The 15,081-nt window shown below is 45.8% G+C and overlaps 1 protein-coding gene across 4 annotated transcripts in view; it reads right to left on the bottom strand.

The window, feature by feature from the left end:
- Positions 1-15,081, bottom strand: part of LOC119442339 (adenylate cyclase type 5-like) — a 347,702-nt gene that overhangs the window by 106,222 nt on the left and 226,399 nt on the right. For all 4 annotated transcript variants that reach the window (XM_049662064.1, XM_037707182.2, XM_037707185.2 and 1 more), the window contains one exon: positions 165-314. In XM_049662064.1, coding sequence (XP_049518021.1) covers positions 165-314 — 150 coding nt within the window. The remainder of the gene's footprint in view (positions 1-164; positions 315-15,081) is intronic.

Raw genomic sequence — 15,081 nt, 5'->3', positions numbered from 1 at the left:
ATCCTGAAACGTGGTGAGATATTTCTTTCCCGCCTGTGACCAATACTAGTTACGTTTAACGCCATATATAATGATTCTAACAATTTTCATGTAGGAAGAGCCCGTAATAGTTTTCGCTGCGAAGAAGCAAAACAAACCCAATGAGTACCGATGTGAAGGCTTACCTGCTTTTGATTTTCGCGCTGTATGCTTAGCCTTGACTCGATGCACTGTCTCGTCTCGAGGAAGGCTTGCCTTTGGGCCGCCTTGCTCGGATAGTGCGAGAACATGCCGATGGTGTTCACCGCCACCAGCAGTATCACGTTGCACGTCACCTGTGCGCCGCCAAAAAAAGGAAACACACGTTAGGGCATAGCGTCAACTTTTGTCTTCGAGCTGCGGACGCGACCAAACTACAGAAAGGCTTTAGTGGCAGCTGCGCTTCTTTTGATGACGTCAACGAGAGTCCGGACTCAGCCGCTAAGACCGAAAAGCCGGTCTCTAAAGAAAAGATCCCGGAACTCTGGCGAAGCAACTCAACTATGCCCAGATCAAATGAAGCGCTGGTGCTCTTCTCGGCGATAAAAGTACTGCGCGACCGCCTTTCACTTTCTTTAACTGCCTTAGTGAAGGTTTGTGTTGGTTGTGTGTGCATTGAACCACTGTCTTTATCTCCTATAATCTTTCTATCGCGTCTTTCCCTCATTCGCAATTGATTGTGACTCTTCGTGATCTTTCTTTCCTTTTTTCTTTCTTTAGAAGTGACGAGCATTTGACTTCAAGTGTACAATTCTGCTGTACACTTTTGCCGGACTAGCAATGTAGAAGTATTTATTTATTTATTTATTTATTTATTTATTTATTTATTTATTTATTTATTTATTTATTTAAAACAACACTCCAAGCGCCCTACAAGAGGCATTGGGCAGGGCAGGGGAGTGGGTGTGAGGAATTCACATGAAACTTTTGATACAATTTGTTTCCGGAGTCTCCACATACACCTATATGCACCAACAGTAGATATAATTAATGCCTAGACATATTGCACATCTAAAATTACACATAGTAATATAAAAGGAATAACAATGAATGATAGGAACTATAAAGAGCAGTATGCAAGACAAAGGGTATACGCATATGACCCATATGTTATACACATACACATATGACAATAACTGAAGGATATGCGCAGACGATAGGTGAAAAGACGAGGAAACAAAGAACGTATCAAGAGCACTAGAACAGGCTTATCGAAACGATCAGGTAACGCAGAGAAAAACGCAGCGCAACTACTAAATGAACAAAAAGGAAATGCAATTAAGGTCAACCAATGAACACAAGCACATATTGTTGCAAAACAGAAAAGGAAAAAAAGAAGAGTAAGAACTGTGCGGATCCAACGCGCATGTTACTACGTAAAACGGAGCTTTGTAAAGCGGTTGTATAAATACTATACAACTAAATATCATGCGCAATATTGTGTTTATTTTCATTCCATAATGCGACGCGCAATTTCATGCAATGCTTATGTTGGCCTACCGCGCGCAAGCCTCATCTATAATACCATGCAATGTTATGTTATGAACTACAGTGTTTGCAAGCTATACCGAAATGCAAACCCCAACTCAGGCAGATGCACACTGCGAGACGTATAGGCAGCCATGTCACGAGGACGATCGAAGGCGGTGCACGACGCTTGTCGAGGGAAGAGTGGCGATGACAGGTGTCATGCACAGAGAAGTACGACTGTATATAAATGCATTTATAGCTTCTAACTTCTCGTGTCACAGTGATACATATTCATTTTGGAAGACTGGCCAAGTATGCCCAGTGGTGCATGCGCAATGGCATTAAGTTATGGGCACGCGTCTTAAACTTATGTCGATCCAGCTAGCCCACTGCCAAGCTCCTGCGTTGGAATGCTTATATTAGTTCGTATAATGCATGAATGTTAGTTGTAAATGCGTGCTATTATACAGGGTGTTTCATTTTAGCCGCACCAAATTTTTAAAAATTGCCTGTGGTAGATAGCATAATTATAATCGTTATTCTAAACTGCTCGATGAGGCGGCCATTACTTCCACGAGAAATCAAGACGCCTAATTGAATAATTCACCTAATTAAGCTAATTAACTTTTTAATTAATTATTTTACGGCACATATTTCAACTACGAATTACAGCTGCTGAGTTCGCAAGGTGTATCCACTTGGAACGAACACTCAGGTACTGCACCAGTTTCGAGATATGAATTTTCAAAGTGTCCAACGAAATGCATGGGCGTTCCACTTAACTTTTGGGGGAAGAAGCTGTTTTATGCATTGAAGCACAAAGTTAACTGGAACGCCCATGAATTTCGTCGGACACTTTGAAAATTAATATCTCGAAACTGGTTCAGTCCTGAGAGTTCGTTCTAAGTGGATACGCCATGCGAACTCAGCGGCTGTAATTCGTATATTGAAAGTTGTGCAGTAAAAATTTCATTAAAACGTTAATTAGCGTAATTATGTTAATTATTCAATTAGGCGTTTTGATTTCTTGTGAAAATAATGGCCGCCTCATCGAATAGTTTAAATCAAGGATTATATTTGTGCTATCTGCCACAGGCAATTTTTAAAAATTTGGTGCAACTAAAATGAAACACCCTGTATAGACAGGCCCAGTTTTGAATAGATCCTAACATGTTAGTTTTTTTATGTTTTAGTTTGCCATTCAGCATAAAAAAGTCATGCTATTTAAGATTGTTACGATAAGGATTGTTACGCTAATTGAACGAGCATGCTCGAACTGCGGGCAAACAAGTTAAAAAGAATGCAGAAACTCAATTAGAGTTGTCTAAGCATGCGTAAGCACACCCCCAAATTTCTTCGGCCCACCTCCAAACTTAAATTGGCCAACCCCCAAATTTAATGTTGGCCCGCCCCCAAATTTTAGTTGGCCCACCTCCAAATTTCAACTTGAGCCAACTCCAATTTGCAAGTTGACGCAGCCCCAAATTTCAGTTGGCACAACCCTCCTATAAGCTTCCCCATGCATTTTCTATGGAGTCCTATGTATCCCTATGGGTATTCTCTGTGATAAATATTTTTTTGTTTACATTGTCCCTTATCGCTTCTAAAGCTACCAATAATATACATTTACACCATTACAACGATTAAATGCCCTAACTTTGCAAATAACGCATTTTTGTGCAGATACAAGCATTACACTTTTCGCGTGACGGGGATGGGGTACTCGCCGAAGAATGGTTGCGCATTAACAAAACAGTTAACGAATTAGCAGATGTCGTAAGTACCCTAATGATATCCAAGCGCGTGAGCGCATATGAACTTAATGTAAGAGGACCGACACGGGCGATCTGATAAATCAACGCCTATAAGTATTTGAAATTTTATGCATGGTACAAGTTGTCATTACTGAGGTGAGAAAAATTCGAGTCATTGTACTTAAGGTCAAGGAGTTCGCACATCACTATATAAGGTATGTAAGAGATCCGTACCGCATATGTTACGCACATCAATAATACATTGCAGAACTTCTTGTAAACCGAAATGGCAGTGATTATTCTTAATTGTTCAGCACATGATACAGGCGTCTGAAAAAAACAATCATGGACAGCACGTGATTCGATGCGTCAGTAATGTAAATTAGAAATGGTAAGGGCCAGAGAACGCTGCCCTTTGAAACAGCGGAACTAACATGGGAAAGAGCAGATGAATTATTTTTAACTATGAACTGCCGTCTAACCTAAAGGACGTTGCAAAGTCAGGATAAGGTTAACGATTCTAGATTTAGTGCAGATAACTAGAAAATAAGGGTGCAATGACTGACACGGTCGACCGATTTTGAAAAGTCCAGTGAGATGCAGTCAGTCCGTTGGGTATAGTTAATGTTACAACGCAAGCCGATTGTTACTTCATCAAAGCTGAGTTTCACACGAAAATTTCTTTTTATATCCATTTTATAAGTATACAGTTTCCCAACAGCAGCATCGTGCATTCGTTCTATGAATAGTTCACTGACCTTGCTCAGATAACATGCGCTAACAAGACAGGCAGACAATGCATGCGTGCTCACGATTGCGTCTACAAGAGTACAGAAACAGTCCAAACTAAAGCAGCCTATATAACGTGGTCTGCAAACTACGAAACTACAGTCGACAGCATGTCTAAATGTAAATTGGGAGAAATATACAGCGTACAAAAGACGTGGCACACGACGGGAAAAATCTGAATCCCTCTACTTCTTTACGGGCTCTGTGTTCACTGCTGGATTTCTCACATGTTGATCACGCATTTCGTATTATTGCATAGAAGAAGGCAGAGCCGCCAATAAGAAAAGGCTAAGTTTCTTTCTGCACCCCCCGACCCCCTACTATCGGCACTTGGTCTGCGCTTTCTCGGTCGCCTCACGTTCTCGCCATGCCATATAGCTACAAAGCCAACAACACTTTTAAACTGGATGACGGGATAAAAAATGACGTAAAACGAAGCTTGTGCGATTATTCGGTGCATTTACTGAATTCACCAAGACGCCCCTGCGTATGTGCTGTCCCTTGCTGCCAGCTGCTTTCTCTTCGCTATAACGAACATAGCACCTCCCTCTCCACCTCTTTCACCCCCTTCCCCAATTTCAGCTTCCATCTCTTCACGGGTTAGGGACGACGATTTCCCCATACTTTTGTAATCCCTCACGAAACACCTCTGTTTTGCGCCCACCTATGTCTATACGAATCTATCCTGCACGCCAACAACATGTATTACGTATAGAATAGTACAATGACAGCAAAGCGAACGTCTGCGAGAATTTCAAAATAGCTTTTTTTTTGCAAACATTTTGTCATGGTGGCATGCTCAAGCTAGCTCAAGCGATTACGTAATGATCTCTAGTGCAGGCGGAAGAAAAATATATTGGTCTTGAAAAGCCTCTCTGGAGCACCCGTAACGTCTTCGCAATGAGAAACACAAGCTACCCCGTAATTGCGCTTCCGAAATGCATACTTATGGAAGTGCCTTTGGAATAATAACCGAACGCGAGTGAATTTAGAAACCATAAGCATTAAAGAAAAGAACGCACGATTTTTTACAAAGGTCAGCGAAGTCTCTTACGTGATAATCGGAACGTGTGATAATCACAAGCGTATTTCGATCAAAATTTTTTAACGACCCGAAATTCGCCGGCGTCACACAAAGTGGTGAACACGAAAACGTAAAGAAGCGCTATATAGATCCTTTTGTCTTCCTCGCGTTTTAGTTATTGCTGAAAGCACACTGCTGTGAAAGTGAAATTGCTCTAATATGCGCACATGCGCAACGTCCAACGCCGCCAGACATATAGTTGTCTGTCTTGAACTTTATTTGTCTTGCTCTATTATCGTGATAGCAATTATATGGACACTCCAAGCGGATTTCTGCCGTCGGCGTCGCCGTCGCCGTGAGGTTCCGTATAGAGTCCAACGGCGATGAAATCGTCGCCTCGCGCCGTATGCTGCACGTATGTGCGAGTGAAAGCGCGCGAGGGACGCGCGCTTTCACGGGGAGCGAACGCACGGCGGAGAGCAAACGAGACTTCTTCCGTCGCGCGAAAGCCCGTGGGGGGACGGGAAGGAAGGAGGGGAGGCAACGTTTAGCTGCGGCACCAAATGCGTATTTATATAAAAACGTTGCGAGGCGAGAAGGTGGTAAAGACTTCCGACGCTGCTCGACGAGTGCCCCGTTCTGATCTCGTCGAAAGCCTCCGAGACGTCCCCAGAGGCACCGGCAAGTCACCATGCAACGCCGCGCGCGTTCGGTGCGAACGCGGGCAAAACGCCGACGGCGTCGACAACAGTTCTGCGCGTTGCTGGTGCTGCTGCATGTCCAAGTTTCTACAGCTGATAAAACTACTATCCTTACTACGTATAGCTCTCTACTAATTCGCTATCGCAATTGATGCTTCGCCTTTCGGGTGAAACTGCGACAGTTTTATGTTATCAGTACTGGACCAGGCTAATGCAACGATTCTCTGCCAGTTCTTCTCTTTTCCGCACTTCCTTGTGTGGTTCGAGCGGCGCTCCGTTGACCGACCAGCCGGCCTTTGAGCGGTGGATGATAAGAAAGCAGTAGCATCGAGCGAAAGGATTCGCTACATTACACCAACCTTATCTCCGCCAAAGGTAATCCGGGAAGTGGAAATACGAAAAAAAATATCACGAGCAATACAAAGCAGAAGAAGAAGGTAATGAATATAGAAATTAGAACTGCACACATGACAATTGATTTTGCATAAGCATTCCGGGCGCATATTTACAACAAAAAACTGTCAGCCCTTCCACTGGGGTGGAGATGGAAGACCAGCGAAGCTGTACTATGGTGGGAATTGTGTATTTCCAGTTATGACTATGAAGATGTGATGGTGTAATTGGTTATTTGAACTACTGAAGAATGAGAAATATATATGATTCGGTGGTTTTCATTTATTAGTGACCACAGGGACCATGGCCTTATGGTCACTACGGTACACCGCCATAGGGTGTACGGCAAAGGTTAGCACGTTCTTCATAAACACGTCACCAACGCCGCGCGCGTTCGGTGCCAACGCGGGCAAAACACCGCCGCCGTCGACAACAGTTGTGCGGGTTCTTTGTGTGACCGCACACAACCACTGTCAAAACACTGGCTACGTGACGGAACGGCTAAACGCCGTTGTCGACACTGTTAGGGGAGAGGCGGGCGAGAGCCCTGAGAGAGTCGGGGGCAGAGGCCGGCAGGGTTGCGCACTGCGCCGCAGTGGTAGAGCGGGCACGTACAGGGTGCACCTCGATGCTCTCCTCGTCCACCGCTCCCCGTGAAAGCGCGCGTCCCTCGCGCGCTTTCACTCGCACATACAGCATACGGCCAATGAGAGTTTTTTTTCTATTGCCGGACGCGACCATCGAAGAGTGAGCCCTTAAAGGTGCCTGCCAATAGTGATAGCGAACACATTGGCGATGGTAACAGGCCAATGGTATAGAGCATGTACGAATGAAAAGCTACGCGAATTCGAGCGCTAGAATTTTATACCTGCAAACTGGAGCCGACCGAACTCAGAGAGATCTTTGTTCTTCCGTAAAAGTTGTTTGCAGCTGGACGCCAGTCTACGGTAATATTGTGTCTGTAATAACAATTGGCTAGCATGTGATCTTACGACAGTTCTCCCGTTGGAACGCTTCCGTCAATATAAGTCTTGCTTTCGTTGTTTATTTCTTCTTCTTTACTTCGCATTGCGTTACTATAGTCATCGGAAAAAAGAATGTCTAACTACGGTTCTTATGGGCGGGAAAGGAGCCAAAGAGAAACTATATTGACTTGGTATGCCCCCCCCCCCCCCCCTTCCCATGAACCACTCTTTTCCCCATGCAAGCTGCCAGAATAGACGAGTTTTCACGCACGTACAGACCTCTCATATTCCTAAAATAAGTTTTCTATCCCAACATCAGCGCAGTGAGACGAAGGAGAACACACCTGATCACAACTACCAGCCTCATTGGGAGCCCTCGCATGAACGCTGGCAGTTCTGATTGCATGTGAAAGAAAGGTGCTCTTCAATGATATCCTCCTAAGGGCACATGACACTGGAGAACAGCTTCACATTCGAACAACTCCGGTCAGGCATAAGATCATATGGACACCTGGCCACGCGGGGCTGGAGGGGAACGAGGCGGCGGACAGGACAGGGTCGCTCGAGGGTATGCAAGCCGAGCACCCCATCACCCTGCCCTTGAGGTACCCGTTCCAGTACCGTGTGACTATTCCTCCATTCTAAAGTATTATAAGGGTACCCGAAGAAAATGCTCTCCCCCCATCGCTCACTCACTTAAGAGGAGGCTACCAATTGGAGACTTATCCAGGCAGGTACCTACCCCAACCTCCACCTCCTCAGCAAAATCCACCCCAAGGCATACCCTTCACGCTGCACGTGGTGTTCTGAGAAAGCCACTCTATTCCACATTACATGGACGTGTCGTGCCATTACTGCTTTACCCCCCATCCAACACCCGAGTGCGGAGCGGTGGGAGTCGCTGCTGGCCAGCGAGGCCTTGGACGATCAGCTTAGCCTGATTGACAGGGCACGCAGGGCGGTGACGGCGAGCGTGCCCCCCCCCCCCCCCCCCCTTGCGCAAGACCAAGAGCCTCCGATCTTCGATGACTCATTGCGAATCTTACAATCGCTCAATAAAAGTTTCCATCATCATCATCAATGAGCAACTTTACATTTTCCAGGGATAAGACCAGCATTTGAATCGAACGCGCTCTTCACGTGCGGAACATCGTTCGGTGTCAGGTGAGAGGGGCTGCGTGCTGCGGTTGCGCCGCCGAAAAATTCTGCCATGCAATGGGAACAGAACCGTAGAGGCTGCTCTCAAGTGCATTATATATACAGTCATACACAGGTGCCGCGTACGAATTTTTGAATATTTTCATCTAAAATAGTAAAACACAAACACACACACACGCACACACACACTCACGCACGCACAGGCACAAACACGCACGCACATACGAGCATGAGACTAACATGTATTAGTAGTTTTTCGCATTGTGAGTTGAGTTGAGGAGGCGAAGGCAAAGACAAAAACCTTCAAGTGCAAAACATCAACAACGGTTTCTGGCAATAACTGGACGTGCGAAAGACCTAAATATACCCGCAGAAACTCAACTATTCTACTAGGCGTGTTACGTTTATAATAATAATAATAATAATAATAATAATAATAATAATAATAATAATAATAATAATAATAATAATAATAATAATAATAATAATAATAATAATAATAATAATAATAATGCAAGAACAGAAGGCAAACTCTGGCCGTTTGGTACACACATTCAGTGAAGAAACAGCGCTTTAGTGCAAGGTAAGAGAAGACGAGAGCACTAGTGAGCAACCGTAATTTTCGCTGCGAATAAACATTACGGTTGATAATAGCAGCAGCAGCCGGAGGAGGTGTGTTGCTAGTTGCAGATGACCCAGCCTTGCAAAAGCAGCCGGCAACTGTCCCGTACTAAACGCAGTAGAGACTGATGCCCGTCACACAACGCATACAGAAACTAGTAACGGCGAGGACAGAGTTCAACCGGGACGCAACATGATGTGTGCCACCCATCGCACTTCACCCTGCCGGCCAGCCCACACGGCTCATCATCCACACTCCAGTTCTATTGACCCTTTTCCTGGCGATCCCGTGGGCGCCGCCATGTTTGATCACGTGGTGACGCATCCATGACTTGCCTCAGCTGCCTCCGTGTACAATGGATGTGCACGACGCCCCGCTGCGGCGCAGCAAACCTCTGTTTCGGCGCATATTGGAGGCGGTAACTGGGTGGACGACACGAAGCTTTGGCCACAGCCTCAGAGGACATGTAAGGGCTTTCGGAGCTCATCGCGCCTTGTCCAAACGGCGGGAGAAGCGTAGTTGGTGCTTGTACTAAACGCGGATCAAAAAATGTGGTTGATCCCTCTTATATAGGAATCGGTATAGAACACGAAAGTGAAACGTGTCTTCACAGAAGTAGTGTAATGTTTATTGCACATTGATATATAATGTCTATTGGTGTTTTGTGGCTAAAGCGCCCTTAGGCGTTGATGCACCCACGCTGACGCCTGGTAGCACGTCTCCTCCATCACGACTACCAACGTCGATGACCATGAGCAACCGTCGTGCATATGGAAGCTGCACTACGCTGCACACGCTAGCACAACGCGAAAGACGAAGCACGTAACTGACACACTAATACAACGCGCAAGACAAAGCACGTAACTGAATCGTCACCGAGTCAAATCAGCGCGTACAGCGCGTCGTAATTGCAGCCTCCGCGATCAACTTCAGAAACATTTTCAGAGCTAATTGCGGAGGCCACGCTCCGCTGTGCTGAGTACGGTGAACGCCACCTAGGTGGCGTTGGTAGTGCTTCTTGATGCCAGCGTCCCTTCGAATGCTGGCATCGAGGCGTCGTAGTGCTGAGACCACCGAAGCGTTCACTGTCGGTGCGCGTTAGTGTCATAATGCAGTACTTCTCTTTTCTGCTCGTAGGCGGCGGCACCGCCCCGAGCAAGAGCGCGGGTACACGGAGGAGTGTTAGATATATAAGGCGCGTCTGTGTAGCTCTCTGCAAATGCGTTTGTGGCGCAATGGGTTAAACGCTCGGCGATCTATCGTCGCGGACCGAGAGGTCGTGGGTTTGATTTCCAAATTTTGCATGTTTGTGGAACTTTTTCTTCTGGTTTCTTTCTTTGTATTATGTTCGTGTACATTGTAAGAACGTCATTCCGTATTTCCGTATGACGTATTTCCGTGACGGAAATACGTCAGTGAAGTCTTGGTGGACCCCGGCATAAAACACTTTCGTGTTAAAAAATGTATTCCATGCTGTCCAAACTTTCCGCTTATGAATTAAATCAGGCTCAGTGTGTTTCGCTCTTCTTTCTTTATTTGGCAAACACATCAAAGCAGTGGCTTCTCATGTTCCTGACTCGCTAATGTTCCTCGGTGTGGTAGCTATCCTATATGGTGTGTCGCTCGTGGGTGTGCTCAGTTGCGTTAGATTTATTCTTGCTGCGCACTAGGGCTTGGAACATAGGTGTTCTGTACTTCGTAATAGCTGGTAGCAAAGACGTATTATCGCTAGTCACTCGCTTACCTTGTGGACCTTCACGAAACGTTCAGTTTCGAACATCGGTGCGCTGTCGGCGGAGTCGCCGCAACCCATACTTCGGCGCATTGATTCAAGTGCGCGCCCATTAACTTATTCTTGATACGTTGGCGATAGAGTGGGGTTACGTTTGCGTGCGAGCTAGGGTGGATGTATGCAGATAACGTTCGAGAAGCTTACTATACCAGGAAGCGACACTACTGTCTTTGTCACTGTGTAACGAGCGGTACTCACTCTTGCCGACGTTGCGGGGCTGAAGCCCTTTCTTTGAAGGTTAGCTATACAGCGCTGGCGGATCAGCAAATTTCTTTATCCTCGAGTAAATCCGTACATCTCGAAGAGCCGGTAACACGGACAGTTGAAGAAGCGGCCCGTGAACTTGGCCCCACAAATTCATTCCATTCCTTAATATGACGTCTTCCCTGTACCGTTCCACATATTGCAACATGAATGAATCACAGTGCGTTCGCGAACACCCAATTGCATTTCCGACAGCTGATCGACAGTAGCAGGGCAGAAGCGGTAATGGTTACGTAAGTTCGTGCGCTTTTGCTGAGCGCCATCTCGTTTCTCTCGAACAAACTGCTCCGCGAAAAGGGTCAGTATCGCGGAGGAACTTGAGGAGGAGCCAGAACATCGGCCTCCTGAATATCCAATATCGGCGCGGGAACAAAATGTCACTTGCGGTTGTTCGTGGAGCCATTAATTCCATTCATTGGCACTTTTCATTGTGCATCTAATTCAAGAAACTGTAACAATTATGGTTAATGTCATTATTGCTAGCCAGCGCTCGTGTGCGTCAACTCCCAGTTACCTGTGATACAACGCTGTTTCTTCGCAGAATATAAGGAAAACAGCGCGTTTTCCTTTTCTTCTTCTTTTTTTCCCTTCTCCCATCCTCGCAACCCCTCATATGGGCACATGAAAGTATGACCACTTGAAGGAGGCCAGAAAATGCACAATCTGCCGCGAATATTCTCATACGAAGATGAGCGGAACGAAAAGAAGACCTTTCACGCGCTGCGCAGCTTCACGTGAGAGGACTGGTAGGATATATCAGGTCGGCGCCCGAACACCGTACGCTTTTAGTCCTCCTTTCGATGCTAGATAATTTGGAGTCCTTGTTTTCAATTCATTCATTCATTCATTCATTCAATACAGCTGTTTCCGCTTGCAAGAACTGCAGTATCAGTCCAGTTTTCATGTGCCGTTCAAACGCCTTCGATAAAAACAATACGGTTGTCCGAATGGTAAAGCTTCTGAAGCAACTTGATTATGGATATTCGAGAAAAACGACCACCCAATATTTTCTCCTTTCTGAAACAACAGGAAATACAAAGTTTGCGAAGACCCGCCGTAGTTTCTTAGTGGCTATGGCGTTGGGCTGCTAAGCACGAGGTCGCGGGATCAAATCCCGGCCACGGCGGCCGCATTTCGATGGGGGCGAAATGCGAAAACAGCCTTGTACTTGAATTTAGGTGCACGTTAAAGAACCCCAGGTGGTCCAACTTATTTCGGAGTCGTACACTACGCGGCGTGCCTCATAATCAGACCGTGGTTTTGGCACGTAAAACCTCATAATTTAAAGTTTGCGAGAAGTCGCTAGGCAAAAAAAAAAAAAAAAAAAGAAAGAAAGAAAGAAAGGGAAAAAAATGAAATTAAGCTGATATACGCTGACACATGCATGCAATACAATTCGCAACTGGACCTTCGATAAGTTGAAGAGCTTGTAAATGAGAAACAACTCATTTCAGTTATCTGGGGCGCCATGGAAATGACAGTAATGAAAGACAGAAACAGCAAGTTACAAGATATCCACGTACATTGTCGTGTTCCCTGATGGACAAAGGTGTGATAATACAGCACCGCTCATTGTTTCAAAGAGATGCAAACATGGTGAGACTGTCTAAACCATAAATCGGAACAAATCCATATGTAGGCTGCATAAAAGTGGGCCATTGTTATTGAATGAGTGTAAATTATTGAGCAGAAGTTATTTGCTCCGTGCATTCGCTCAAGAACTGATACGCAACAACCCCAGCTACCCTGCTGCGCAATACCTCGGAACTGTACTCAGCTCCATCGTTCTCTCTCCCATGATACTCCAATAAATATTTTTATGTCTGAATATATGCGAAAAAGAAACGAATATTCCACAACATGAAATAGTGAATTCTTGAATCTAATAGCAGGAATTATTCGATTTGTATTTGATATTTCGAATATTCGCACGCACAGGCTAATAAAGACGAATGAAATCTGAGCGTCCAGATTATGTCATTTTCGCTAATGACACCATACCATCTTTCTTTCTTTCTTTCTTTCTTTCTTTCTTTCTTTCTTTCTTTCTTTCTTTCTTTCTTTCTTTCTTTCTTTCTTTCTTTCTTTCTTTCTTTCTTTCTTTCTTTCTTTCTTTCTTTCTTTCTTTATTTCTTTCTTTCTTTCTCCTGCCTGCGCGCAGGCGAACGCACGCGCACACACATTGGTGCACACGCGCAAGCTCACACGCATGAGAGCGCAAGTTTTTCTTGCTTGTAAAAGCTGTTTTGAAATCGAGCCTAACAAAATCTTTGCAAGCGTCATTGTGCTTGCTTGAAACGTCAAAAGGATACAAAATATAAAGACGAAGAGTAACAGAAACATTTGTTACTTTCTTAGTTCGCCCTGTCGCGAAGCTGAAGGTGCGCCGCGTACGTATAACGACCTTCCAAACCAGAACGCCCTTTCGTATTCGCAAACTAAGCGAGGGCGGTTGTACAAAGGACCGGGCCGGTGACTGCGAGGCATCGGCTGTAGGTTACTGCGCACACAAATCTAGCAGTCGGCTTTCTTTTCTCCTTTTAAATATGTTAGCAGTACATTTATAATGCGTATTACCCCCACTCCCCTTTCCCCTCTTGTGTGTAAGCCGCTATACGTAATAAAGTCACCGAAGGCCTTTTGATTTAGTAAGTATCGGACCATAGGCGGAAGAGAAAGAGGATGAAGCAGCTAACTCCTTCGAAGTTGGGTGCTCGTATTCAGAGCTGGCCGTGTTTGACTGCTGTTACTAAACTAAGCTTCTCAAGGCTCTAACCGTCTTTGATCATTGTCTGATTTCTTTCTTTATTTAATCTGCTGCTGTTGTTTGCAACGGCAAGAGAATGCATACGATAAAGAAACAGAGAGAAAGAGTTCGAGAGAGACAGAATGAAAAGAAAACCGTAAGCGAGAAGGCCTTATGGTAACGCAGCACGCGGGCGTGAACAAAGCCGCTTTATAACACACGCGCGAAATGCTGAAAATGCGGTCAAGCGAACGAGCTAACGCGTCCCTCGCGCACACGTCGGGCGCAATAAAAGCCCGGCGCGAAGCTTCGAAAGCTTCGACCTCGCAGGCGAAGCGTGCATGCGGCTGGGGACCGATTACGTAACCATGGTGCGCGTGATAGTTACATTTACGTCCTCCCGCGCGGAGAGGTGAGGTCAGGCGTCAGATAGCGCGCCGCTTCGAGGGAGACTCGAAAATGGTGTATTGCGCACACAGATCGCACATTCTGTGAAACGAACCGCGAACGACGAGCTCAGCATTACTTTCCACGACACCGGGGGGTATTGCCGAAATAACGCAGGTTTCAATCGGCACGCCTGCGCCTAGCGTTTGTGCTTCCCAATCTGGAGAGCTAGCTAGCAGAGCGCGCAGCACTCGGAATCGCGTCATTTTCGTCGACGCGAACGGTTTCCGCGATTAGACGCACAACATGCCAGTTGTGTATTAACCCGGCAACCGATTTCGCTAAGCTAAACACAGTACGCATTGCGCCTTCCCGTGAGTATTGTTAGCAATGACGCGACAGGGAGCGAGGCCGGTGGGACGTCGTCCATATACATTTATCGAAGGCGTTTGGTGCGGCAGCTGCACCGTCTAGCCCGGCTGGTGGTTTTAGTTGGTTGGTTGTAGGTGACGATATTGTTGGTTATAATATGATTTACTGTGGGAATTAACACGCACTGTTTACACATACCTCGTCGCCAGAACTGTCCGGGTGTTTAGCATCAATATTCGTGATGAGTGACGATGATCAACGGCGACGACGACGATGATGATGATGATGATGATGATGATGATGATGATGATGATGATGATGATGATGTGATGATACTACGAGTATATAATGTTACGGGAATGAAGAAGTATACTAGTATTTACCGATGGGTTTTAATGACTGCGCCGAGAAGCGAGAAACCAGAATCTTCGTCGTCTCACAGGGCACCAACCATGTCCTCTTCTTTCCACATTACATACTGTGACATTACCCCCGTCGGAAGAAGCACGCTACGGGTGCGACTCACTGGTTACAGAAATAAACGGTTTGAGGCGGATTACGTGGATGATGTCAGATAGAGGTGAAGGCACGGTAGCATCCAGTGGAGACACTTCATATGTGACAGG

Source organism: Dermacentor silvarum, chromosome 2, assembly GCF_013339745.2.
Source record: "Dermacentor silvarum isolate Dsil-2018 chromosome 2, BIME_Dsil_1.4, whole genome shotgun sequence".
Lineage (NCBI taxonomy): Eukaryota > Metazoa > Arthropoda > Arachnida > Ixodida > Ixodidae > Dermacentor > Dermacentor silvarum.
The sequence above is the reverse complement of the archived record's forward strand: the minus strand, read 5'-3'. Positions and strand labels throughout refer to the sequence as shown.